The sequence below is a fragment of the Eulemur rufifrons genome, chromosome 7, assembly GCF_041146395.1.
Source record: "Eulemur rufifrons isolate Redbay chromosome 7, OSU_ERuf_1, whole genome shotgun sequence".
NCBI classification, from domain to species: domain Eukaryota; kingdom Metazoa; phylum Chordata; class Mammalia; order Primates; family Lemuridae; genus Eulemur; species Eulemur rufifrons.
The window spans coordinates 284,204,544-284,232,007 of record NC_090989.1 but is presented as its reverse complement, the minus strand read 5'-3'; the positions used below and the strand labels follow the sequence as shown (position 1 = coordinate 284,232,007).

At 59.8% G+C, this 27,464-nt stretch overlaps 2 protein-coding genes across 3 annotated transcripts in view; one reads left to right on the top strand and one right to left on the bottom strand.

Annotated features, from left to right (window-relative positions):
• Nucleotides 1-1,483: 1,483 nt before the first annotated feature.
• Nucleotides 1,484-1,928, top strand: BRD3OS (BRD3 opposite strand). Its single transcript, XM_069474799.1, has one exon. It carries the CDS (start codon nt 1,669-1,671, stop codon nt 1,921-1,923), a length of 255 nt encoding a protein of 84 aa, XP_069330900.1. The 5' UTR covers nt 1,484-1,668; the 3' UTR covers nt 1,924-1,928.
• Nucleotides 1,929-6,700: 4,772 nt separating this feature from the next.
• BRD3 (bromodomain containing 3) overlaps nt 6,701-27,464 on the bottom strand; it is a 30,929-nt gene continuing 10,165 nt past the window's right edge. Inside the window, exons 2-12 of one of the 2 annotated variants that reach the window (XM_069474797.1) lie at nt 25,288-25,612; nt 24,551-24,688; nt 23,315-23,462; nt 22,301-22,515; nt 20,164-20,535; nt 17,728-17,856; nt 14,855-15,046; nt 13,473-13,708; nt 9,958-10,250; nt 8,654-8,782; nt 6,701-7,671 (exon numbers count right to left, since the gene is read on the bottom strand). In XM_069474797.1, coding sequence (XP_069330898.1) covers nt 7,556-7,671; nt 8,654-8,782; nt 9,958-10,250; nt 13,473-13,708; nt 14,855-15,046; nt 17,728-17,856; nt 20,164-20,535; nt 22,301-22,515; nt 23,315-23,462; nt 24,551-24,688; nt 25,288-25,500 — 2,181 coding nt within the window. In that variant the 5' untranslated portion in view covers nt 25,501-25,612 and the 3' untranslated portion in view covers nt 6,701-7,555. The remainder of the gene's footprint in view (nt 7,672-8,653; nt 8,783-9,957; nt 10,251-13,472; nt 13,709-14,854; nt 15,047-17,727; nt 17,857-20,163; nt 20,536-22,300; nt 22,516-23,314; nt 23,463-24,550; nt 24,689-25,287; nt 25,613-27,464) is intronic. The other variant, XM_069474798.1, reaches the window with a different exon arrangement.

The following is a 27,464-nucleotide window of genomic DNA, read 5'->3' as shown; positions in this document are numbered from 1 at the left end:
AGTTCCTCCTCCAGCTCCTCCCCCTCCATCTCCTCCCCCGGCTCCAACTCCTCCTCCTCCAGCTCCTCCCCCTGCTCCAACTCCTCCTCCTCCTCCTCCTCCAGCTCCTCCCCCTGCTCCAACTCCTCCTCCTCCTCCTCCTCCAGTTCCTCCTTCTGCTCCAACTCCTCCTCCTCCCCACGTCCTCCTGCTCCAGCTCCTCCCCCCTCCAGCTCCTCCCCCTGCTCCAACTCCTCCTCCTCCTCGTTCTCCTCCTCCTCCTCCTCCAGTTCCTCCTTCTGCTCCAACTCCTCCTCCTCCTCTCCTCCTCCTGGTCTAGCTCCTCCCCCTGCTCCAACTCCTCCTCCTCCTCCTGCTCCAGCTCCTCCCCCTTCCAGCTCCTCCCCCTGCTCCAACTCCTCCTCCTCCTCCTGCTCCAGCTCCTCCTCCTCCTCCAGCTCCTCTCCTCCTGCTCCTCCTCCTCTCCCTCCTGGGGGTCGCTCCGGCCCTGTTCCGCGGAGCGATCGATGACTCGGGCTCGTCGCGCCCGCCTGCCGGCTTCGGCGCTCGGCTGGCGCTGCCTGCGGTGTTGCCACGGAGACGCGGCCGCTGTATCGCGGCCCCGCCCGGCCCCGAGCCCCAGCGCCCCGCCCCGCCGCCCGCGCGTCGCCGAGAGCCGCGGCGGGTGACGGGGGCGCGCGGGCGGGGACCCGGGCCCTGCAGGGGGAGAAGCATCACCCTGCGGGTCCGGGAGGGCGGTCGGGGAGGGGTCGTGGCTGCTTCCCTGCGGGCGTCACCGGACGTCGCCTGCTTTGGTGCGGGGGCCGCCGGGGCGCTGCGAGCGGAGACGCCGCCGGTGGGTGAGTACCGAGTCCCTCCCGCCGCCCGGACGGTGCCCGGTGCCCGGGCCTGGGGCGCTTGGGCCTCGGTGCCCGGGAAGGACCCGACGCGCAGCGAGCGCCGTCCCCGCATCACCAGGTTAGTTTCTCGCAGCACCGGGATGGCGCACGCGTCGCACTCCCCGTCTGGGGCCGGGACAGTGCGATGGTTACAGGCTGGCTGGCTTGGCCGAGCCCGCTGGCCCAGGGTTAGGATTCTGTGCCCTCCGGGGCCCTGGCCGTCCCCACCCACAGCATGTCCCTTTCTTTGTAGCGGCGCCTTCGGGAAGACGCGACGACGACTGGCCCGAACAGAACAAGCGCTGGGTCCACGTCCCGACGGGCGTCAAGCGCCACCGCCGGCATGGACAGCGTAGAGCCGCGTTCCGCCTGCGCCTAGGGGGACGATGTCCTTTCCTTCAGGACACCGGATACCTCTCCTCGAGCCCAGCAGTCCAGGCCGCGGCGTCAGAACCGCCCTGCCAAGGCGCGGTGCCTGGCCCCTGTCGCCTCCCAGCTGTGCCCGAGGAGCGTGGCCGGCGCCGCCCTGCCCGTGTGCCGTCTCCGGGATGGTCCGCGTCTGCAGAATGCTCGGAGGCGCCGCGGGTTCCCCCGCAGCACAGCCCTCCTGAGCACGTTCCTGCGAATGGGCCGGATCCCTCGTTTCTACCATTAAGTTAAACGAGGCCCCCTCAAGCCCAAAAGCTGGAAAATGTATCTGATGAGTTGATTTAGTGCCAGCTGTCGGCAGCTCTCCGCCCGCCAGGGCCGTCTCAGCGGGGAGCGCAGGAGCCCGCGCGAGGGCAGGGGCATGAGTGGCCGCGTCCCGCTGGCAGAGAAAGCCCTGTCCGAAGGCTATGCCCGCCTCCGCTACAGGGACACCTCTCTGCTCATCTGGCAGCAGCAGCAGCAGAAGTTGGCATCGGTGCCACCGGGGACGTACCTGAGCAGGAGCCGAAGCATGTGGTACTCCCAGTATGGAAACGAGGCCATCCTAGTCCGGGACAAGCACAAGCTGGAGGTCTCCCGGGACACGGGCCAGTCCAAGTTCTGCACAGTCATGTGACTCCAGTGTGGGAACCTGAGCCCAGGTGCCAGTTCTGAGGAAAACAGGCCTGTGTTTCACTCAGGTGTTGATTTCTAACCCTTACCGGAAGATTCTGAATAAAGAACATGAAGATCCAACTGTGGTGTAAAAACCCACGCCCTTCAGCACACAGCGGTGTGACAGGACACTTTCCTTCTGCAGCCCCTCGTGGTCAGTCGTGGTGACATTCGAATCCTCCAGGCACTGCCAGATGTTTCTGTGTTATGCTTCCAAGCAAGCAAGAGCAATCCCTCCATTCCTGTGACAACTCACCTTTTCAAGTTTTTGTAGGTTGTGTTCAGTTATTCACTTCTGCCCGGTACAGAAGGGGTCAGGTCTGAGGAAGATGAGGGATGTCTGTTGGTCTCAGATCCATTTGCTCGGCCAAGATGGAAGCCGAGTGCGCCGCGGCCAGCGCGGACGGTGAGCAGCGGCAGCCCAGGGGAGCTTTGTTGCACTTGCATTTTGAGTCACCAAAATGGTCGTTCTGTGTGACACGCACACGTAGCTTCCAGGCACTTGAGTTGTACCCACAAGTGCACCCAGGACACACTGAGCAAACCCAAAAGCTTGAAGTCCCGCACATGCTACTTGCAGTGATTTCAAATGTAGTGACGTGGCTTGCATGGCAGGTTCCACTGGACATTGTATTTCAGCCTCTGGGGCCACAGCTTACACCGCTGACGGTGTGACATGTGTCTGTCACTGCTGCCCACGTGCAGCCAGTGCCCACCCGTGCGCGCCGTTTTCCTGAGCCATTTTGGAAAGATCTCCCCTCTGCTGTGATTAAAGTCTGCCTGGCTATGCAAATGTGGAAGGGTCTTTTATCAAAGTTGATTTTTCTTTTCTAAATGAACTTCCTTTAGGACTCTCCTTCCCCTCCTCATTTTCTTATTTTTATCTTTGTTCCTAAGATCTTACTTGGCTTTCAATGTTTTTATAACAGTAATATCTAAGGATTGCTAAAAACCCCAATACAGAAATGCACAAAGCCAAGCAAAAGTGCCCTCCCTAGGGACAGCTGCTGCCAGCGTCCTCTGTGACTTGTCAGTGAGCGAGCGCAGTCTGCAGCATGCCTCTTACCCTGCCCTTCTCTTTCTAGCTCAGCTGTATAGACGGGCATTTCCTCACACTTCACATCTGACGAGCAGTTCTGTGGGCCCACAGATGGGCACAGAGATGGCATGAGGCTGTCGTCTGTGCAAACAGCATGTCCTGAACGTGGCTGTACGTGGTTCTCTCTGCAGCTGTGCAGATTCATCAGCAAATAAATATCCTAGAAGTGGAACCGCTGGGCCAAACTGCATTTCCAGCTGAGACCTGGTCAGCGGCAGCCCCCTGCAGCCCCCGGGACTTTCTGCTGCCACAGGCCAGGAGGCTGAAGTCAGACTTCCTGAAACACAGTGCGGGGCTGGAGCTCCTGCCCTGCCTGCGGGAGTGAGACTTCTGCAGCAGGAGCCCCGGTAGAGACCGGACTGGTTCTGTCTACATCTTTCAGTGCTTCAGTGTAAGTCCTGCTTGGGAAGAAACAAACTTCACAGGCTAATCTGGAATGTCCATGTGCCACTGGCTCATTGCACTTCAGACTAACCTGAGGACGGGTCGTGGTCAGGTCGGCCCGTGGAGACAGAGTCTGAAGTCGTGCACAGCGCTGGGAGGACCGGCGTGCGCAGGCCAGTCTCCGCAGGGGTCAGGGGGGTGTGTGGGACAAACGGGCACTGCGTCATGCAAAGGACAGCTGGTGCTAAGCCGCTTAGGCTGCAGGGAGACACCATCTGCCTGAGGTAGACGAGGCCCTGTCTGTCCTTAGGGAGGCTGGTCTGGTTGAGAAGGGTCAGTCTGGCCAAGAGTGACAGGGTGCCCTGGACGTGTCCCCAGGCCTGGTTCCAACACCAAGGCCGTTCTGCAAAGCATTAGAACTCTCCCCACTCTTCACTGAGCCCTGACAGCACGCCAGGCTCTGCACGGAGTGGCGGCAAACCTCAGTGTGGCAGCCCACCTCACGTGCTTTCACTCGAATGTCCGTCTGGGCTGGCCGGACTTGGGCGTTGGACCCCTGCGTCACAGCAGTCACCTCAGGGTAGCGTGAGGTGCACAGCAGGAGGGCGTGAGCACCGGGTGGGCTAGAAGAGCAGAGGTCTGTCCGTCCACGGAGAAGGCAGCTTGTCCCAGAGCACCAGTTAACTGGCGCCTCTGCCCAGGCTGCGGACAAGAGCTGCTTAGTGTCTTCTGAAACCCTCCCGGACGCTGCGGGTATTTCTGCCGAGTCACGGGACACAGGGAGGGAGGAGTCACCACCCTCGCGCACCAGGGAGGGTCCTCCAGACCAGCGCTTCTAGAATCTCCTGCCGGAATCTCCTGCCCAGACGCAAGCCGCAAGCCGGGGCAGCACAGAAAGCAGGAAAACACACAGACTTTCTTTCCTTTTTTTTTTTTTTGCTTTTTATTATGAAAACAAAACAAATGCCCCAGGAGCAGGGTTCATGATTACCAGGAACATCAAAGAGTACTTTCTACCATTTTTATTCTGTTGTGTTGAGGCCAGCATTGCAATAAACAAGCTAAAACTACTTACATTGGACTCATTTTCAGTAACTGACATTTACAGGAATATACTAGAAACGGCACTAAAAAGTTTAAGAAAAGTTACGGTAAACTTGCATGCACATCATACAGAAAAGCAACATTTTAAATATAAAAAAGAAAAACTTCCTGGAAGTGTTACGCCAGTATTAAGGGACAGCACTAAACTGGATGTGACACATTGTTTACGTGGGTGTTGGTTTTCCCCAAAAGACTGTAAAAGGCGTGAGTGCTGCAAGAAACAAAAACAAACACAAACACAAAAGAAAACGTGTCCTACAGTCTGTAAGCAAGGGGACCCTGCCCAGCGTGGGGCGGGGTCTCTGGGGTTCCGTCAGCGCCCAAGCTGCCCCTCGGCCTCCAGGGGCCGCTCAGAGCACTGGGCTCCACGCCTGCACACGACCCGCCCCTGCTCCTTGCCCCTCGAGAAAGCACGTGGAAAGCTGCCTACAGTTCTCAGCGCCGGGACAACCTAACTGAACAGCCGCGTCTTCCCAACACGGAAGACGTGGAAACGGCAGTCACCGCAGCCCGACATCCAGGGTGTGAGGACGTCATCGATCCTCCACACCTCTGCAGAGAAATCAGTTTTGAAGTCTGGACAGAAAGCCTTACAAAAGTTACAGCACCAATGGACTACAGCTGCTCTGCGCGCCCAAGGAGGCTGCCAGGCCAGCGGTGCCCTCTGAGTGGCAGGAGGAGAGGTGGGCGGGACTCCACCTGGGCAGAGAACCCGCGGGCAGGAACACGCCCAGGCCAGGGCCAGCCACCTCCCCGCCCAGCGGCTCACACAGGTGACGCCTCGCTCCCCTGCAGCTGGAGGGGCGTGCTGCAGGAGTACCCCACACCCCGGCACCCCCACCTCAGGGTCCGTGCATCACCCGGACGTGCACTGCGGCGCGTGACCAGTCACATCCTGCGTGAAGACCCATCAGTTGTCGTGTGTTAGTTCCTTAAAGTCATAGTTTAAATATTCCATTAAAGATCTATTTAGAAAATACCTTTGAAAAACAAGGGTAACTTTAAAAAATGGGAACTTTAAAATCCATTCATATTTTTATTATAAACAAAACTTAATGAAAGTTTAACAAACTGGCTGAAAACTCACCAAGTGCCAGAATCACCGGCAATTAGAAAAGCTAATCTGCCTCCCGTTCCCCGCTCAGAGCTCTGCACTCACTGGGGGGACATCCGTGAGGGCCGGTGTGATCGGAATCGATTTTATGATTTCTACAAATTGCCACATGTCAGGTTACTGACTAGTCCCTACATCCATCCAGAAGTGCTGGCCACCAAAGGGCAGATGGCTGCACAGCTCCAAGCCCAGCACCCCCTCCAGGGTCCCCTCAAAGGGAGGCTGGGAGGACGCCTGGCTTCCGTCATCTCTGGGCTGTGACAAGGCCCGAGCCGGGAGCGCGGTGCAACCTCCAGGAGGGGACCTCCCGGGGCCAGACAAGACTCCACCTGCAGAGCAGCCAGGCCAGGCCCCTGGGGGCTGGGAGCAGGACCCCCACCCGCAGGCCCGGGCCGGCCCTGCCTTCCGGGATGAGCCGCGAGGCTCAGGGCTCAGCTGGGCAGTCTGGGGCGTCCCTGCACACACAGGCCACACGGCAGCCTCCGGAAACACAAAACCAAAACGTAACCTTCTGTTAAACTCTGTATATTATTATTTTTTACAATAGAAAGTTAAAAATCAAGACTTAAATTTACTATACATTTTTTTCTCTCAGATTACAAAGTTTATATTATATAACTGGGGTTCCCTAAATTGATTTCTTTTAAAACAGTCCTAAAGAGACCAGAAGCGGATACAAAAGAACAAAACAAACAAAACAAAAAATTAGAATATGCCGCAGCTGAAAGTCGTCTATACCTGTAAGTCTCCAAATGGCATACAAAACGAAAAGGAAAAAACCAGAAAACCCAACCAACCGGGGAAGAGAGCGTGCACGCAGACGTGAGCACCACACGGGCAACAGAAACTAGCACCTGGAGGGGGGTCCGCCGTCCAGCAGAACTGGGTCTCCTTCTCACTGTTCCAAAGGCCTGCATCTCTGCTATTTTTTTAATGCATTTCTTCTGCGATTTTTTCTTTTTTTTTTTTTTTAAAAAAAATGACCAATGGTGTTAATAAATAAAGTATTTATATTTACATAAAATGGAGGAAACGGTTCCAGAGTGTGCAGCAGCAGGGGCAGCGCTAGCAGGTCCGGGACACACGCTGGGCTGGGCTCTCGTAGAAAATTGCTGAACCTTACAAAAAAGTCTCCTTTTGTTTATTTTTTTTTTTAAATCTTTTCTTCTTTTTTTTTAAGTTGAGGTAAAAGCTTCAGTGTATGGAAACCTGCACGGTGCACACGCAGCGGCCGTGTCCCCTCCTGGGAGCGCCTGACGTCACCACGCTCAGAGGACACAACGCCCCTCCCTGCACGCAGGCCCCCCGCCGTTCCCGCCCCGCGAGCTCCGCGCTCTGGGCTGGGCCGTGACGACCCTTCACTTGGGCCCAGCCCGGTTCCCACGAGCAGGCACGATGTCCTCAGCCCCTGCAGGAAGAGGCGGCCGCGTCAGACACGAGGGCCGGAGCTTGAGGCCCAGATGAGAAAGACAACACCTGTTTGCAAAGGTGACAGCCTTCAATACGGTACCCACTGCAGGGAAACTTCCGTGACAACATTCCTTCTGGAGCCACTGACCAGGCTGGGCACACAAAAGGGATGCTCGCAAGGCCCCTCAGATTGTCTCTCTCGCGGCTTTCTACGGCCACCGGGCTCACATCTGAAGTTGTCTCCGAGCGCTCGGATTCGGTTATGACAAAGGGACTTTACGCAGAGTTCACACCTTCTCATCAAGCCTAACGCACACACGGGACAGATCTCTGACCTACGAAAGCAGAACTGGGAGATATCGTAACACTGAGTTAAAAAGAAAACCTGCACACCATGGAACAAAAGTAGTATATTAACCATAGGAGGGGACACCGCAGAGTTTCGGCGTGTGCGACATCGTTTGTTCTGTTCCGGTCCAGCGTCTACTCCGAGTCGCTGCTGTCGGAACTGGACCCGCTGGAGCTGCTGCTGCCCGACTCGGAGGAGCTGCTGCTGCTGAGCCTGGACGGGCCCCCCGCGGGCGCGGAGCCGCCTTTCTCTGCGGGAGACACGCGGGGAGGGCGCTCAGTGCCACCAGCCGCGCGGGCCTCACGCCACCATCCCATTTCGTTCAGTAAATATTTGTTTAATTAAACCACCCAGTCGCTTAATAAATGTTTGTTGAAATGAAATAATGAGGTCAACAAGGCTACTAAATATGCTCCAGATGGAAAGAGATAAATGCAGTCTACTAGGAGAGTGACAGGACGTAGGGAAAGGTCCCCCGTGAAGAGCTATCCACCCTGTCGCGTGGCCATGAACAGTGACCACACAGGTGCCGGCAGCTGGCATTTCTGGAGCGCTTACTCTGTCCCGGGTACCCCAGGGATGACCAGGGGAGACCCCTCTCGCCTTCCGAGGAAGCAGGCAGGGTCACAGGCCCTGTCTCGACCCTGGGCAGACAAGGCCCAGCAAGGTCACAGCCCCAGCTCCAGTCCAGAAGGGGCCCTGACTCTGACCACAAAGCCCACGAGCCTCTGACCACCACCCAGACCCTACCGTCCCCGTATGCATGTCTCAGGGGCCTGTTCCTGAGGCTGGGGAGAAAGGTATTAGCTCCTTCCCGCGGGCTCCAGAGAAAGGACGCCCAGCAGCACACACACAGGGCCGGGACCTCCCGCCCTTGCTCTCACGTGCCCTGGGGGTGGTCAGGAAGCTCGATGCTGGGGGCTGGGGCTGGCCACAGAGCCAGGGCGGGACCCTGCCGCCTCCAGCCACGGGCCCAGCCCCCATGAGCCGGCTCCGTCTGTCCACGGGGTCTGGAATGTGTGTGTTCACACACCTCACGTCTGCATGACCTCCCTGCCAGGTCAGGGTGTGGCCCCCAAGGGACAGATAAGGACAGGGAGCTTTCAGGAGGTCGACAGCCTCATCTGAGAATGCAGAGCTCAACACGCGTGGGCCCACACACGCACGCTTGGCCTGCCGGTGCCCGGACCCTCTGGACACCGGAGGTGGCAGGCCGTGGCCGTGGGGGGTACCTTTCCGTGCAGGCTTCTTGCTGCTGCTCAGCTGCCCGCTGACATCCTGTAGACGCTTCTCCAGCTCCTTCTTCTTCTCCTGCGCAAGTTCCTCCTTGGACTTGGCCGCCTGCTTCTTCCCGCTTGCTGCTGTGGGGACAGACGGTGCAGACACGGCGCACAGTGGGCAGGCAGCCTCCCTGCGTCCCTTGGGGCCACTGCCTCACTCCCTCGGCCACTCCAGGAGCCGGGGCTGCACCTAGGGGGTCCCATCCCTGCACGCAGCATTGCACCCCTGCCCGCACTTCCCAGGCCTGTGCACAGACCACTGCAGAGCAGTCGCCTGAGCCCCTGGGCGGCAGAAATGACGGGGCTGAGGTGGACCCTCCCCAGCCCCACTCTACTGAGCTCTCACCATAGGTGGGAGAGGCCACTCCCGCTCCACCGACAGGTGTGCAGAGGGGACACCGGTTGGCCAGCATGCCCCATGGGAGGGGCCGAGCCTCCAGTTCAGCCCTCCCCCCCGGGGCTGCCCCTTCTGGAGCCCGGCCTCCACCACCAAGGCTCCCGAGTCGCTACCTCCAAGGTGACGACTCACCGCAGGTCAAGTGTGCCACGACCACACGGGGTCACACAGACACTCGATCCAGGTAAACAGACTCCCCCTTTCAGAGTGAGTGGGGACCGAGCCCGCCCTGCGGCCACACACAGGCTCAAGGGAGCCTCGCCGTGCCCTGCATGGGCTGTTGGGGTCACCATGAGGGCTGCCTCAGTGCTGCCCCGACCCGAGCTCCAGGACCCGCAGACCCAGCAGTGACGTGTTCCTGTCCAGAAGGCAACGACTTCCAGGGCAAGCCTGGGCCGGTGCCGGAGTCCGTCCTGTGAGGCCTCCGGACACATGACCCCAAAGGGAGAGTGTCTTTGTCACAAGGGAAGCTGGTCTGCTCTGGCTAGGGACCCCTGGAGAGGTCACTGTGGCCAAGGCCCCAGACGGAGCCTCAGGAAGGTGTGTGGCGAGGACCCTCCATGGACCCTGCACGGATGGGGGCGAGGGGCCAGCCCCGGGTCCTGCCTCGCCCCGACAAGGTGCAGGCCGATGCACACGCGTGCTGCCCACCTCCCGACGGCACGGGAGAGTGTGGCCGGGTGGGCTCAGGCCAGGCTCGGTCCCAGCGCCCCTGGCCCTGGCCGAGCACAGACAGACATCTCAAAGGCATGAGGGGGGAAGAAACGGCCCAGGGGGCGCGACAGCCCTGCTGAGGGGGCCGTGAGGACGGGCTGGGGGAGGGGGGCTTCGAGCACTGCGTTCCGCGTGGACAACTTACACAACGGTTTCCTTTGCTTTTTCTGTAAACAAGACTTGACGTATCTCTCCAGTTCCCGCAAGGTGGTGGGTTTCAGAGTCTCAAAGTCAATCTCAATCTCATCGGGATTGGAGTCCCTGAGCGAGGGCTCCCGCGACTGGATGATGTGCACCACGCGGCCCAGCTTCTCCCCGGGCAGCCGGTTGATGTCCAGGCTGAGCTGGCGCTTCTCGTCGTAGCTCATGGGCAGGCCCTCCTCCTCCTCCTCCGAGTCGTAGGAGGCAGACGCCTGCCTGCCTCCTTTCTTCAGCTGTCTGAGGCAGGAGACAGAGAGCACCGTGGCGGCAGGTCCCCGTCTGTCTGCCCCTCGAGCCCACTGTGCCCCCCTCTGCGCCCCCACCTGCCCTGCCTGGCTGCCTCCTCCAGGCAGCAGACTGTTTCGGGGACCAGGCTCTCCTCCCGAGACGCACACCCAAAGTGGTACCCTGAGGCGGAAAAATGCAGCAGAAGCCAAGGATTTTAAATACGTCTGCCCAGGACAGCCCTGTTTCAGAGGCCAGAACGCTGCTGCCGGCCAGGGTGGCCAGGAACCACTGCAGAGACAGCTCCTGTCAACACGCACAGGCCCCGCACACCCATCCCCACGTGCAGGTCATCAAAGAAGGCAAGGAAGGGGCAACAGAGGGACAAAAACCAGAGAGGACAAACAGAAAACAATGAAACAGTACACCAAATCCAATGACATCAATAATCACATTAAATATAAATGATCTAAACACACCAACTAAAACAAAGGGATGGTCAGGTTGAATAAAGAACAAGACCCAACTTACATGCGATGCACACAAACCCCACTTTAATATCACGTTATAGATAAGTTAAAAGGGAAAAAAATGAAAAACAAACAAACAAATAAACAAAAAAACCCCAATGCAAACACTAATGGGAAGAAAGCCGGAGTGTCTCCATTAATTTCAGACAAAGCAGACTTCTAAGAAGGACCATCCTCAGGAGGACAGAAGGACACTGCGAGATGATAAAGGGGTCAACTGAGCAAGCAGACCTCACGGTCCGAAAGCGCGTGCAGCAGAAATCCAAGCTTTGAGAAACATAAAGCAAAAACTGACAGAACTGGAACTAAAGGGATACAAAGAAATCCACACAGGTGGAGATTTCAACAATTCTCTCCTGGTACTTAATAAAGTAAGTAAATCAACAAAAGTGAGAGGAGACCTGGACAACGCCCTCAGCGTGTCAGTCTGGGGTCCCTCTTCCGTCACGGACACCCACACGGCACTCCACCGACAGCAGACACCCACCGCGACGGACCACGTTCTAGGCCGTGACAGATCCTTCACAAAGTTAAAAATACTCAAGTCATCCAAAGTATGTTCTCTGACCTTAATGGAATTAAACTGGAAATCAATCATCAAAACATCTGGAAAAGTCCCCAAGCACTGGGAAGTCAAACAACATGATTCCAGATAACTAACTGGTCAAAGAGGAAGTCTGAAGAAAAACCAGAAAATTATTTTGAGCAAAATGAAAATAAAGTCACAACATATGCAAGTTTGTGGGTTGCAGCTAAAGCCGTGTTCAGGTGTGAATTTACAGCACTGAACCTCCTGGTAGAAAAGGTCTCAAGTCTGTCATCTAAGCCTCTGCCTAAGAAACTGAGAAAGAGCCAAGTCTGAAACAGACACAAGGAACCAGCGAAGACCGGAAATGAGTAAAAGTGAAAACACAGAAAAGTCAATGAAATCCAATGACGATTCTTTAACAGATCAATAAAATTGATAAATCTCTATCTAGATTCACCAAGAAAAAAAAAACACAAATTACCGATATCGGGAATGAAAGAAAAGACCTCACCGCAGGCTCTGGGGACAGGAAGTGGTGACAAGGCACCCTGCACACACCTGGGTCCACGCAGGCGACAGCCTCCCTGAACTCGGGCAGTCCCTCGAAAGGCGGAAACCACCAAAACTCGCTCAGAAAGAAACTGATAACCCAATAGTCCTATGTCTATTAAAATAATCAAATTCATGGCCAAAATTCCAAGCCCAAATGGTTTTGCTGGTGAATTGTACCAAACATTTAAGAATTAATACCAATTCTATAAATCTACCCCAGAAAACAGAAAAAGGGGCACACTTCTGAACTCTTTTTTTTTTATTGGCCTTCATCACTCTAGAGTATTATATCCCACCCAATTCATTATTGAGGTCAGCGTTATACCAAAACCAAGACAGCACAGGGTGAACATCCCAAATCGAAAATCCCAAATCCAAAATGCTCCAAAATCCAAGACTTTGAGTGCTGACATGATGCGCAAAGGAAATGCCCGTTGGAGCATTTCGGATTTCAGATTTTCAAATTTGGGATGCTCGATGGTAAGTATACTATCATGCGAATATTCCAAAATCTGAAAAAATCCAAAATCTAAAACACATCTGGTCCCAAGCATTTCGGATAAGGGATGCTCAACCTGTGTAAGGAAAACTGGCTTTTGCATCCCCTCCAAAAAGAAGAGAGCGCGAGGGGGAGCGGAAAGGGAAGGGAGGAAGCAAGGAGCTCTCCCCCGGCTCTGCTCCGTCTCCGTCAGCGGCCTGGCCGGCTGCCGCCCACCTGGACTCCACTCGCTCCTCGCCTCCCACTGCCAAGCACCAGGCCTGCCCCGTTGCCCCCGCAACGACCCTCAAACCAACCCCCTTTCCTCTGCCTGCATGACCACAAAGCCTCCGAGGGGCGTCCCCTCTCCCATTCCTGGTTCCCACCGAGCTCTGCTCCACACCGGCCAGCTTAGATCCTCTCTCACTCCCCTCCATTGGCTCAAGAATAAAATGCAACCTCAGCAGCCGTGGCTCACCTCTTTCCCCACCTGGTTCTTCTGCAGAGGTGCCAACCCTGGCCTAACTTCCAGGAGCAACATGCTCTGCTGGCCTGCATGGCCCCGTGTCTGCCGTTCCTGTTCCTGGAACCCCTTGGAACCCCTGACTCTGCTGCCAAGCCTGCACCTGCGCGGCTGTCACCTCCTCCGTGGGAAGGGAGAGCCCCACCAGTCACATCTTGCTCTCTCGTTCCCGTGTGTCCATGGCAGCCTTCCTCAGGGCGGTGCCCAGCCACGGCAGGGGCTGAATAAGGCTGCGTGGACCAGGCGCTGAATCTCTGGGGGGCACGATTTCACCACCCTGGCCCTTGCCTCCTGGGTGAACCAGGAATGAAGCACCCCCCCTCCCCAAAATATCCTTGGCCCCAGGTCAGGAAAACCTCCCAAAAGCTTCGAGACGTGCAGACCAGGCAGCAGGAGCGCTCTGATGCCCAGAATCGAGGCCAGCCCTGCAGACGGCTGAGCGGCACCCCGGAGCCCTCCCTCTCCCAGCAGGGGTGTCACCGGGGCCTCACGTCTCCCCGCAACCCCACCCCGGTTTCCACGTGGCTAAGGCGCAAAGCCCCATCCCGCACTGCTGCTGCACGAGAACCCACGACGCGCCAGGTGCTGGGCTCTCGGGGGCCTGGGCGGGGCGGGAGCCCACCTGCCGGCCGCGGTCGTGCTGCTGGCCTTCTTGGCGGGAGCCTTCTTCTGCTGGGCCTGCTTGGCGGGCGGGGCCACCTTGGCCTTCTTCTCCTCCTCAGACTTGACCTTGTGCTTCTCTTTCTCTTTGTCCTTGTCTTTCTTCTTCTTCTCCTTCTCCTTCTTCTCCTTCTTCTTCTTTGGTTTGTTCACCGGCGCCTGAGACAGGGCGGCCAGCTGCTCGTGCACGGCCTTCAGCTGTAAGAGAGCGGGCAGCTGAGCGGGGCTGCACCCCGAGGGGCCCGCGGAGCTGCCTCGGTTGGGTGAGGAATGGGCCGGAGCCCCCGTGCCCCTCTGCCCTGGGGCCAGACGGATCCGGGCGGACCCCTCCGACGTGCCACTCTGCCCTCGCCCCCGTGTGACTGCTGGTGAGCCCAGAACCTCCCAGAGGGAGGAGGTGCCTGGGACCAGCTCAGCATGGGCAGGTGGCACAACAGGGACTCGATGATGACGGCTAACACTGTTGTTGTTGCTAGTTTTCAGAGGAGGAAGACTTCGGAGGCTAAACGCCTGCGCAAGGAGCTTTCCCACAGCTTCCTCGGGGAGCCTTTGCCACCACGGCAGGTCTACAGGACTGTGCAGCGGCCACCGCGAACCGCACCGTGCGGCTGCGGGAGGCCGTGCCCGCCTCCAGGTGGAGAAGCCACTGGCCCCACGGCCACAATCCCTGCAGCGTGTCCTCGCCAGCAAACGTCCAGCCCAAACCAACACTGGTGCCTGCAGGGCCGTCCCTGTGCTCAGGGTCCCGAGTGCCCCTTCCTGACCCGGCAGCTCTGCCCCACCTGCTCCCTGCCTGCGGTCCCGGAAGCTGTGCCCGGCCGGCTCCCAGATGCTCGGGAGAAACAGTTTGCATCTCCCTCAACTCATCCTCAAAACAACTCAAAGAGGAGGTCGTAACGCCCCAAGTTGCAAGCGAAGAAAGCGAGGCAGAGAAGGGGAGGAAGCGCAGATGGGGGCTGGTCAGAGGTGGAGGCAGGTGGCCGAGTCCCCACAACACCACGACGCCTGCGCCCGTCCCCCGACAGGCAACTGCTCAGACAGCAGAGCCACGGCCTCTGTGAATGGCTTCCAGACCTTTCTAGAGCAGCATAAGGCACAAGTGACCACTGAGCCCTCACCCCACCCCAAGGCACGTGTCCACACAGCCGCCCGCCCACGTATGCCTGTGGGTCAGGCTCCTGCCGCCCCAGGCCTGCGCAGGGTGCTCTGAGCGCCTTCGCAGTGACCCACGCACACAGTGCGGGCAAGGCCAGGAAAGGGGCAGACCTCGGGCCGCCATGCAGCCACCTGTCCCACCTCAGCCCCAACCTGGCCTGCACCCCAGAGCCCGCCACCGGCCCCTACCTGCTCCTGCAGCTCCGCCAGCCTGGTGGCCCGCTCCTCCTCCGAGTCTGAGCTGCCCGAGTCCGACGAGCTCTCCTCGCTGCTGCGGCTGCTCTCAGCGCCCTTGCTCACCGCGGGGGCCGCGGGGGCCGGCAGTGCAGGTGCCTCCACCGGCTCATCCGGCATCTTGGCAAACCTCATCTCAAACACGTCCTGCGGGAGAGCAGGGGCCGCCCTGAGGACCCGGATGCCCAGGCAGCAGCGCTCGGCGCAGCCCCCAGCGTCCCTGCAGCAAGGTCGGCCCTGCGAGGACACTGGGCCCCGACTGCCTGGGGGGGCTGTGGCTGCTCCTGCATTTGCTCTCCCGCCCTCCCCGCCCCCTCAATTCCTGAGGGCAGGCCTGGGGACCCCACATCCTGGGCTAACTGTGCAAGCCTCCTCCAGGAGACAGAAGTGTCCCAGGGCCCGCCGGCTGGCGTCTGCAGGGCTGCCCGTGCTGTGAGCAGGAAGAGTGCCCTCCTTTGGGCTCTGACAGGGCCACAGGTGTCTGCGAGCCAGTTCCCGTCCCCCGACCCCGTACCCTGCAGTGTCACATCTCACGCAGGGTTAACTCCAAAAGCCGGTTCTACAGACAAATGTCGCACAGGGGCTTGGGCCTTGGAAGCCCCTCTCGGGGAAGGGCCCGTTCTTGGGGCAGCCCGGGGCATTTCAGACAGGGACGAGCAGCCAGGAGGGGAGATCTCGCTCTGCCCAGCTCACACCACAGACCCACGCTGGTCTACACACACGCAGTGCAACTCCACTGGTCAGCCTGGAGTGCAGCTTCCAGAAGAGCCCACTCCGGGTCCTAGCCTCCTAGTCTGGGGACACTTCCCCAGAGGCACGCCCACCCCGAGAGCCCCAATCTAAGCACCGCCACTCAGCGTGCTCTTGGCCGACAGCTTGGAAGCCCGGTCAGGTCAGGTCGTTTTGCTGTTGGGCTCCATTTGCAAAACTGATGGTGGCAACTGCTAACTAGTCTCCAGCAAAGAAGGTTCACCAGCCCGAGGCCACGCTGCTGCCCACGTTCTGCTCGGCTTCCTCGTCAGGCTCAGCCAGGAATTAGCACATCAACTGCCACGTGAGTTGTGTTTAACTCAACTCATGCTAGTGCTGAGCCCGGGGCCTGGTGAGGCACATGTAACTCACACGTCTCTCCACCTTGAGCCGCCTGAACTGTCAAGTTGCATAGAAGTCACACACAGAAAACAATAAAAAATAACAAATTTTTCATTAAATTAGAAAGGATCATTTTGTTTTCGAAGCTTTTTTTTTTGAGACGGAGTCTCACTCTGTTGCCCGGGCTAGAGTGCCATGGCATCAGCCTAGCTCACAGCAACCTCAAACTCCTGGGCTCAAGCGATCCTCCAGCCTCAGCCTCCCGAGTAGCTGGGACTACAGGCATGCGCCACTATGCCCGGCTAATTTTTTCTCTATATGTTTTTAGCTGTCCATATAATTTCTTTGTATTTTTAGTAGAGACAGGGTCTCGCTCTTGCTCAGGCTGGTCTCGAACTCCTGACCTCGAGAGTGATCCTCCCGCCTCGGCCTCCCAGAATGCTAGGATTACAGGCGTGAGCCACCATGCCTGGCCTGTTTTCGAAGCTTTTATTCTATTTTCGTAATAAAACACCGTGGCCCCACGGAAAATAATTTTTTTCCAGTGTGGCAGTCAGTGTGTTTACCAGGCTCCAGGGAACTGTGTCTTACAACCCTTTGGGTTCAAGATGCAGGAAACAAAGTCTCAGGATAAAACTGGAGCTCCCGGTGGCTTCCTGAGGGTGTACGGGACCTCCAGCACCACTGTACTGTGCTCCCCAGCGGGGCCGTGTAGGGCGAGTGGCAGCCACAGAAGGGACCCCGGGCAGGGCCACATGCAGGAGGGTCAGAAGCGTGAGCAGGACCCGACAGCACAGAAGGAAACCTGTCCCTTGCCCCTGGGCCTGCGTAACCCAGGATTACACCGTGAACTGCTCAAGGTTCCAAAACGCTTCTGAGCAGAGGACAGAACATCTCACACGACATTCTGTAAGAAAGTAAAAGCTCCGGAGGAGGACAGATGTCCCTAACTTTGACTTTCTCCTCCAAAAGGAAAGTCTTTTGAACATATAACATTTAAAATATTGGCACTGTTATTTATAAAAGCAAACTCCCTACACGATCGGCTACAAAAGGTTAAGACTAGATTCTGGCGTACTGACCCACGGAATCACGTGTGCAGCGCCTGGACTCCGGCAGATGGGCACGCACACGCAGACACACGCAAGCATCACTGTGGGAGAGATCGGAGCCCGTGTTCACGAGGCCCCTGTGCCAAAGGCAAGACCGAGATACCCCCTGTCGTCCCTTGAGCCGTCCCTCTGGTCACATTTTCTATAACATGTACACCCTTTGCTTTTGTGGTCAGAAAAACAAAAGGCTACAAAGGAACTGTCACTTAAATAAACATCCACAAGGCTCGCTGGCAGGTTTGTGACAAAGCCTTCCCTTGCCACGGACAGATGTGCTGGAAGCTTCAGTTGGCAAAGCCACAGGAGGATCGACATCCGCCATCCCATGGGAGCCAGCCCTGGAGGCACAGGCCGCCTGCGTGACACCGCAGAGCCCATGCTGGGGGTGGCGGGTACCTGCCCCTGCTCCGCTCGCCGGCTCCCTCCCTCCCTGGCCTGCTCACCCTGCAGGGTCCCAGGAACCAGCTCCAAGCCCAGCAGGGGCTAGGCTGCCACCCAGGAAAAACATGTTGCGCAAACGAGGCTCCCCGGCGCCCTCCCCGGCTGGACGTTCTTTGAGACGCCCATGTCTCTTCTGGCCGCCCTGAGAGCCCACCTGAGCCCCGCCTGCACCCGGCCTGTTACCTGCAGCTTCCTGGCCATGGCCACCACCTCGTGGTCCGGAGGGTTGTACTTGTAACAGTTCGAGAACATTAACCGGATGTCGGCAGCGAAGCCCTGTGCGTCTGGGTACTCGCGGCTGTCCATCTTCCTCTGTAACACACAGCGACAGGGCGCGTGAGCACAGCCCGGCGCCCCAGCGCTCACCGCCAGACCCCACCACAATGACCCCAGCCCCTCAGCTGTGCACCGCCAGCCAAGGGCGGTGCCCACGGCCCTCTGGACCACAGACGTGGGAGCCCAAAGTGAGGGGACTGGAGGGTGACTCGGGGGCTTCACAGGGAGAGGCTGGGACTCCAGGGACAGGTTCCTGGGACGGAAGTAAAAGGTATTCGATGAGAAATGAAACATTTAATTTTTTTCCTGAGGAATCCAGTAGCTGTGAACCAGCCCGCTTCTTACAGAAACGCCAGACCGTCCCAGGGACCCCAGCTGGACTTAACGGACACCATGCCATGCCCAGAAGTAGCTCCTGACCCCTGCAGAGTGGAGCTGACAGGGGCATGTGGGGCCACCACTGGGTCCCTGTGTCAAAGTCCAGCACAGATCCCATCTGGCTTTGGCAAGCAGGGACTGAGGACAGGCAGGCAGTGCCACTCGGGGTGGGGGGCCACACAGGCAGCCCCAGACCTGGGGGGCTGGCACACCCCACACACGGAGGACAACTCAAGGTGGCCTCTGAGAACGAGCCCACAGTGGGGACAAGAGGAGGACACACTGCCTATGAGGGAGTGAGCCCCCTGTCCTGGGACAGCTTCAAGTAGAGACCAGTAGCCAGGGACCTCGAGGGGGCATGCGGACAGGGCTATGACACCCCAGCCCTTCCCTGGAGCCCAGGGTTCTGCTGGACTCGGTGTAAATGAGACGATAGCCAGGCTCAACCACAGGCATCCTGCCTCGGCAGCCAGAGACTCCAGCCCCAGGGTGCTCCCCAGGGGGGCTGGCAGAGAGTAAGGGGGCACAGAGGCGGGGGGGGGGGGGGGGACCAGAACAGTTTCTGATGTTGGGAGAAAAATCTTATCTTCTGTTTCCATGTGTGCCAGGACAAAATTTCTCCAAATCCTTAATCTCTAAAATCTATACCATACCGATGGCATTTCTCCTCCTATCGTGCGTTACTCGCTTAAAAACCGAGACCGCCTCACGCTCTTTTCCCCAAGGTCTGCCCGCGAGGGGAGGCATCCGTGGCTGGGCCCGGCGGGGAGCGGCTGCCCTGTGTGTGCACCGTGCTCTTCCCCAAGCCATGACGATGATGGAGACGGGAAACTCCGAACAAAACAAATCATGACTTTAAAGTGAACTGATTTTCTAAAGCTTCTTTATTATGGTTTCAAGGGCAAACCAAGCCCTTTGACCTAAATGCAACTGAGCTGACTGTTAGCCTAGCTCGATCGCTGGAAACTGCAGGAATTCCTGTTTCTGTGCGGCAGTCAGACCTCAGGCTTCTGGCAGCTTCTGGGCTGCGCGGCTCCAGCCCTCGGCTTCCCACCCTAGGGCGGCTCAGCGGCACCGTGGCCTTGGATGGCCGGGTCTATCCTGCCCCCAAAATCCCTGAATCCACAATCAACCCAGGGGGAGAAAAGGCTTTGACCGGGAGACTCACTGCCTCAGCTTGGCAACACTGGAAAATGAGGCAGAGTGCCCGAGACCTGCCTTTGCCGAAGCAGACTCTGAGGATAAAAACGTACAGGTGCCCTCTGCATGTGTGCGTCTGCCCAGGGCCACGTAGCAGCGCGGTCATGGCCAGCTCAAGCTCAGTCTCTCCTTGAACCAGACTCGCTCTGACCCGGTGACATGTGAGAGCCCAGGCAGGGGCCGTTGCCCAGGAAGACCCCCGCATGGGGCCGGGGCAGCCGGGTCTCTGGGTCTCAGCTCTGCCACCCCACTCAGGGCCCGCTTCTGTCTGGGTGGGGCCCGAAGGCAGCCATGGGTAGAAGTCAGGCCCTACCGGCCACCCCACCCTCATCTCTGCTGTACGGCGCCTGCATCCGGAGCTGCAGGGAAGCAACGTGCAGCCTTACAGCTCGTGCCAACCCGGAGTGCGTCACCTCTCGGGGCCTCCTTGCCTGATGACGCGGAGGGGCAGTGGGAAGGAAATAAATGAAACCACCATGCTGGGTTCAGCTGGAACAAATGACCACGAAGCTGCAAATCCAGTGACGGGCGGGCAGAGCGCACCTTCCTCACTGACCCCTGCCAGACCGCGGCTGGGGCGCGTGGGCCAGCCCTGGGGTGTGTCTGCCCAGTGCGCAGGCCCCGCTCCCCCGGTCGCCCCCACTCGGTCGGCACAGACACGCAGGACGTCAGCAGAGCTGGCTACGGCGAGCACCGGGGCCACCCGGACAGGGCAGGGAGGGCCCGGCCAGCTCACTGCCCACGGCCCGCTGCCCAGCCACGTACTTTGACGGTGCTGAGGTCCATGGGGTGTTTGATGATGTCATGGTAGTCGTGCAGCTCCAGGGCCTCGGCGTCCACCGGCTTGTAGAAGGGCCAGGCGTAGGCGGCGTGCTTCTTGGACAGCATCTCCCTGAGGATGCTATCGCAGTGCCGCAGCTGCTCGGACAGCTTGCCCTTCTTGCCCGCGTGCTGGGGCACCTCGCTGTCCTCCAAGTCCTTCTTAGGGGGCTTGATGGGGCGGCCCCCACTCTCCCGCCGGGCCACCACCTTGGCCTGCTTGGGGTCGGACAGAGGCGGGGGCGACTCGCTCCGGCTCGCGGTGATGGCGGACGTCGTGGGAGTGGTCGTGTCTGCTTTCCGCTTCACGCCCTTTTTCTGCAACGGGAGATAAGGAGTGAGCACCGGGACCGGCCGTGGGAAGGGGCGTCACCACAGCTGCGCTTCTGGGGCGCGACTCCCTGCCGGGCACAGACCGAGCGACCCCATGCAAGGCCTCCTTCATCCTCCCAGCTGCCCCCACAGCAGAGGACACAAGGCTCACAGGCCGTGGCACTGGCCCAAGGTCACACAGCTGGCAGTGGTGAGACGGGGACTCTGAGACCCACCCTTGCCTGAGAGTAGGGGTGGCACCTCTCTCCCTTGGCCCCGAGGGCTGGGCGGTCCTGGGTGGGCTCTCGCATCACACCCAGAACCACGGAGGTGCCGCATGCAACTCACCCGACGCCTAACCAGCCCTCCCGGCCACGACCGGGACACGGGGGCCGCAGAGACCTGGGGGGAATTCCCTGCTTTTACAGGCCAGCGGGAATCCCGGGTGAGGGCCTCAGAGCTGGGGCTCCAAGGACAAACACGAGTTGCGCAGGACGGGGGGAGGCAGGAGAGCATTCCGGGGCGGAGGCAGCCCGCCAGGAGACACGAAGCACGCACAGCAGGTTTGGGACGAAGGGCCTCCAGGGATGAGTGAGTGGGCCAGTCTGGACTCGACCAGACGGAACAGGGAGCCACACGGGGGCTGTTCCGAGCAGGGGGAGGGAGGGGTGAGATGACCCCAGAGCCTTCCGTGGGTGTGTCCTGGGGGCAGAGCTGGGCACCAGGCAGATACGCACGGCGTGCGCCAAGTGAGGGAGAACGTGTTTGGTGCCCGGGCATCCCGAGGGTGTGCGGGCTCTCTGGGAAACCCGCAGGGCCCCAGGGCCACGGCTCGACCCTCCCTGAGCCCAACTTGGCCGCTTTTCCTGGTCTCAGCTCGGCAGGCAGAGGAGCCAGCAGGCGACGCACGCTCCCCGCCCACAGGACCTGCCGTCTAGAGCCACTCTCGGCCATGGCCCCAGCTGAGCCGCTGCCCTCAGGCTGCCAGGGACAGGCGCTGGCTACCCACAAACACTTAACGGGCACCCACGGGATGCCAAGCGCCAAGCGCGTGCCGCGGAGGGCAGGGGCGGGCTCATCGGGCCGTGGCAAACGGGACATGCTCCACGCACGGCCCTGCGCTGCGGGACGCGCTTGGCCAGGCGGCGCCCGGAGGTGCAGGCAGTGGAGGCCACGGGGAGGGGAGCAGGGGAGCGGCATTTTACCTTGGGCGAGCCATTTAACCCCTCTGGGCGCCCGCTTCCTCATCTGTAAGATGGGGGAAATACTGCCTGCCCCAGAGGGCCGCTGTGAGGATCAAATCGAAGAAGATAACACACGTGAGTGCCGGGCACGGGCCCTGCCCACGCTGAGACCGCAGGCCCCGCAGAGAGCGCCCGCTGCCAGAAGCCCCCAGCCAAGCGGGGAGCCGGCGCCTCAGACACATTGCCGGGGCGCAGCTGGGCACCCCACTCCCGGGTGAGCAGGGAGGGAGGGGCCCCTCCCGCGCTCGCTTCTCTCCCCACCTTCCCCACCTTTCCCGTGGGCTGCAAAGGCCAGAGAAGGGGGTTCGAGTCCAGCCCAGCCCTCACCAGCTGTGCGACCTTCAGCACCCCGCCAGGAGCAGCGGCCCGACCTCCCGGGCACCGGGAGAGCCCCTTCGAACAGCTGGCACTCCAAGAAGGGTGGCCGAGTCACTGCCCGCCCGCACCTGCCCCAAACTCAGGAACCCTGGCCAGGGTCGGCCCCCAGCCAACCTTGCCCATCAGCCCCTCCAGCCTGGGGCGCTCACCTTGACGACTGGTGGCGTGGGAGGGACCACAGGGACGATGGGTGTCGCGGGTGGAGGTGGGGCGGCTGCTGGGGGGACGGGCACCGACGTGACATTTGCAGTGATGGTTGGAACGGGGGTGGCAGCAATGACAGGTGTCTGGGAGACGGTAGGGGGCACATTCTGAAAGGGGGTCGCCGGGGAGACAGAGGACACGGCCGCTACTTGCTGCGTACCTTCGAGACAAGGAAAGGGGGTTCAGCATGGTGGGCTCTGCTAGTATTTCCAGAAGCTTCCAGAACCACACCCTGCAGCCAGAGCATACCAGGGGCCAGCTGGGATGGGCCAGACCCCTGGCCAGAAAACTCCCAGGTCCTGAGACGCCTGGCCCTGCACCTTGCGGGTAGGGGACAGTCTAGCGCATCTTGGGCAAGTGTCTGCTGCGTGAATCAGAGGACCACAGACCAGCAGAGGAGAACGAGGGAACCAGCACAAGCCCCCTAGCCTGGCAGTTAGGAGCCAGCCCTGGGGTCCGAGAAACTTGGGACTGAACTCAGATTCCACTAAACTCACTGAGTGACTGAGGACAGACCCTCCTCAACCACCCAGCTGTTCCCAAGTGCCACACTGGACAGCCCGTGCACCGGACGTGTCTCCAATGCGGTTCCAGGGCTCACAGTACTGATCGCCGCCACCGCGCTCCCCGATGGGGAGATGCCGGCACACCAGACCCGGGGTCAGGGCAGGCCCCCGAGGAGGCGGAGATGTAGGGGACAGAGGCCACAGGCTGCATGGAGAGGCGGCCTCAGGGCTGGGGCTGGAAAGGGAGCAGGACATGGGAGGTGGAGACCAGGAACATGGGGTCTTCCCAGACCACAAGCTCCTCTTGAGAGCGGGTCCTCCTTAACCCAGGCCAGCTCCCCGACACCACCCAAGGCCACACAGCCAAGACTGCCACCGGCTGGCTCAGCAAGCCTGCCCGCCTGCCATGCGAGGGGCAGAGGCCCACACCCTCCAACCAGCGCCTGCCTTTACCTGCACTCTGGGTTCCTGCAGCCGGTTTCCGGCCTTTGCCCTTAGGAGCAGGGGGTAATAATTCAACTTCTTCCTGGGGCATCTGGGCCACTTTCTGCAGAAAAATTTTCTCTAAGGCTTGGGCCATTAGCACTATGTCATCTGTGGGCTGAAGACAGAGAGAGCCCGGTCACTGGCGGGAGGGGGCTGAGCACATGCAAAAGATGCAGTGGACTGTGGCTCAAGAAGACACTTATTTTAAATGTGTTAAGAGATTTGGTGGAGGCAGGTGCAGTGGTTCACGCCTGTAATCCTAGCACTCTGGGAGGCTGAGATGGGTGGATCATTTGAGCTCAGGAGTTTGAGACCGGCCTAGGCAAGAGTGAGACTCCGTCTCTACTAAAATAGAAAAAAAATTACATGGACAACTAAAATATATATAGAAAAAATAAGCCGGGCGTGGTGGTGCATGCCTGTAGTCCTAGCTACTCGGGAGGCTGAGGCAGGAGGATCGCTTGAGCCCAGGAGTTTGAGGTTGCTGTGAGCCAAGCTGACCCCATGGCACTCTAGCCTGGGCAACAGAGCGAGACTGTGTCTCAAAAAAAAAAAAGAGAGATTTGGTGGAGCAGGAGGGGCCACGTAAATAGATTTCCACGTGGAGAATCTCAGAATGCAGCAAAGCATGAAACATAAAGCTCAGCCTTCGTCCCATCAGATGGAGAGAAAGAGCCCTGAAAGCTCGTCACGCCTGTGATCTCTGCTTTATTCGTGTCACTGCTGCCAGAGCAGAACACCCCACGAGTCAGGCAACTTCCCTGAACACCGTTCCGCAGACGGCGGCCCTCGTCACGGGGCGTCTGTGTCATTTTGGGTGGATGCACGTGGAAACTGCAATTTACGTGGCCAATCTCCTGCTGAGGCGCGTGCAGGGGCTCTATTCTCCCACACCCACAACCCCGCGCTGTGTCCTTTAGGACTGCCGAGGGTAGAATCCCTCGGTCTGAGGGTGAGGGCGTGTCGGAGCGTTTGCTGTGCATCCTCCACCTCTGAAAGGCCACCGCAGTCTCCACTCCCCACAGCGGGATCTGGGCGGCACGTGGGGACCGTGGCCCACAACCAGAGGACACCACGCCGAGGGTGTGACGGGCTCTGGGCTGACTGAGAGCTGTGCCGAGCGCTCAGGCCCACCTGGCACCGGCCAAGACTGCCCGGGAACCCTCAGGCACAGAGCCCGGGTCCTCACTGTGCGCGTCTTACCTTGTTATAAATGTAACAGTTTGTAAACATGGTGTTGAAGTCCTGCATACATTCACTCGCACTCCAATAATAATTATTTTCTAATCTCTTCTTAATTGTCCCCATATCCATTGGGTTTTTTATTATTTTATGATAATCCTAGGAAAGAGATTTTCAAAGGCATTACACAATTATTGTCACAATTCCCAAGACACAGCACAGTCTTCCCAAGTGAGCCGGGGACCGGGACTGCAGGCTGGGGTGAACCCTCGGTGCGCTGCAAACTCCTGCCCAACCTCTGTCCTGCCCCCGGCCCGTGCAAGGGGAGAACTGTGGAGTGGGGACAAACCCTGGCGCTGGTCTACACGCCAGAGATCTGGGGATTCTGAACCTGCAGGTAGCCAGGCACCAAGCAGGGCCCACAACCAGGCCACCAAGTGCTGGCCGGGGCTTTCCCTGCAACCCCCGGGGAAAGTGGCCCTTAAGGTACACTCGTGCCTGGCTTCGAGTGGGCAGACAGGCTGGCAAATGGGTCATTCTGCAGGAGGGTGCACGACCACAGCAGGACAGAATGAAGATGGGGCCCTCTGTCTCAGAAGCCCCACCACTGTCTGCCCCTGCCCTGGAGGCACACGGGTCTCCCCATTTCTACCCTCCCATGCCCAAGTAGCCCCGTTAGCAGCCCCTGCCCACCAGGCACCACCTGGGCCAAGGCTAGGGGTAGCGGGCGGCCACGGAGGATGGCAGGGGCTGCTCACCGGCAGGTTCAGTTTGATTGCGTCCACGGGCTGGTAGAAGGGCCAGGCGAACTGGTGTTTCCAGAGCGTCTTCACCACCACGTTCTGCATGTACTGCAGCTGGTTGGTCTTGCGGCCGGGCTTGCTGGGGTTGGAGACCTCTGGGGGGGGTGGGTTCACAGGGCCCGGGGCTGCCGGGATCCCCGCGGGGGCGACGGTCGTGGTGGTGGACATCCTCCCGCAGCTCGCTCACTTCCCGTCACGGCAACGGCTCAGAGAGGCCCTCCGTCTTCTATGCTCCCCAATGAGGCGTGACGTGCCATTTCTGGGCCCGACCAGGCAACGCCTGCGTGGTTGAGGGAGAGAGGCTGTCACTTCTGGGACCCCACCACCCCTCTGGCCTCAGTGGGTTCCCTGGGGCACCCGTCCAGTTGCCTCCTGCCACCCAGAGGTGTAGCTGTCCAAAGTGCTGCTCAAGCCAACGGTCACCTGGCTCGGGAGGACTCTCCGACCACTGCTCTCTCCACCTGGGAGGAAGAGGCAGGCAGAGGAACGTAACTCAGGCACCTGCTCCCAGGCAGAGGCGAGTGTGCCGGGGATTTGGCCACCCTCGGCTCCCTGGCCACCAACCACCACTTGTGGGGGCCGACTGGCTTCCACTGGACTGTCCACTATTCCTGGCCGTGTGAAGAACACTCCACGCCCAGAGAGCTACAACACAGACCCGACAGCCAGGGCAGCAGGGCCGCCACAGCCCGGACGTTCGCAGACCCTCACACGGCGTGGGAGCCAGAGGCCGCGGATGAGGTTCTGCTGTAACCAGGAGACAAGCTTGGGTTTGTGATGGTGGCACGGCTGTGACCCGACCTGGCCTTGGCCAATCAGGAGGGCGAGTGCGGTTCTGATCCTGCTGACCTACACCTCGTCCAGCCCCAGCGTGGCTTCCCTGGCCAAGCGCAGCACCGAGTGTCACCGGCAGAGCTGGGACAGTCCCGAGTGCCCACAGGAACACTGCGCGGTAGAAGAATGCACAGACCTTCCCCTGGCACCCAAACCCCCGAGCTGTCATCCGACGAGGAAGCCAGGACAGCGTGTGCACGCCACGCGGCCCCGTCTCTGCCTGGACAGGCGCAGGACAGGCGCAGGACAGGCTCTGGCAGCTGCAGCTAAGGGCGGCCAGGAAGTCCCCTCCATCCCAGTACTTCGCTACCATTTAGGTCATCCTGCCCACCTGTGGGACACTCAGACGGGCCAGGGGTGGGGGCTCCCCACGCAGCACAGGCAGCCGCAGGAACGAGCCACCTGCCGGCCTCGCAGAGCAGACGTGCGTGAACCCGTCGACGTGCCGCTGGGCCCTGGATCTGCCGAGTGGGCACACTCCCACCAGAGACCGGCAAACACCCAAGCGCAGGCTGTTACCGTTCACCAGCGCCTGCCCTCCGCAGGCTCCTTTCTCATGCTCCCCTGAGCACTTCTGGACACCAGGGGCTCCCGCCTGTGCCCACCCATCGTCCTGGGGAGCCCACCTGGTGCCAGAGCCCTGGTCGGAAGCCCGGCGGGGAGGGTGGTGATGCCTACGCCCGCCCCTTCACCACCGGGCAGAAGGCCCACTGGAGTCATCCCAATGCCAGAGCCTGGCGGATTCCACCCTCACCGCCACCCCTGCCAGTCTCCCTGCCCTGCCCTCCCTGGGCGGGTGGGGACCACGCTGCAGCGGTGCCCCGAGAAAGCGAAGCTAGACCAAGTCAGTCACTGCCCGAAACCCCCGGGGGTCTCCCTGTGACCCACTGTGAGAGCCGACGGGGCCGAAGCCTGGACAGCGGGAGGCTCCTGCCCTCCTGGAACCCCCAGGACCCCCTTCCCTCGGGGACCCCAAACGGGGCAGAAGCCTGGACAGCGGGAGGCACCTGCCCTCCTGGAACCCCCGGAACCCCCTTCCCTCGGGGACCCCAAACGGGGCCAAAGCCTGGACAGCGGGAGGCTCCTGCCCTCCTGGAACCCCCTTCCCTCGGGGACCCCAAACGGGGCCAAAGCCTGGACAGCGGGAGGCTCCTGCCCTCCTGGAACCCCCGGAACCCCCTTCCCTCGGGGACCCCAAACGGGGCCGAAGCCTGGACAGCGGGAGGCTCCTGCCCTCCTGGAACCCCCGGAACCCCCTTCCCTCGGGGACCCCAAACGGGGCCGAAGCCTGGACAGCG

What these genes read in the sequence shown, in the direction of transcription:
- BRD3OS (XM_069474799.1), top strand. Translation starts at nt 1,669, where the DNA reads ATGAGTGGCCGCGTCCCGCTGGCAGAGAAAGCCCTGTCCGAAGGCTAT.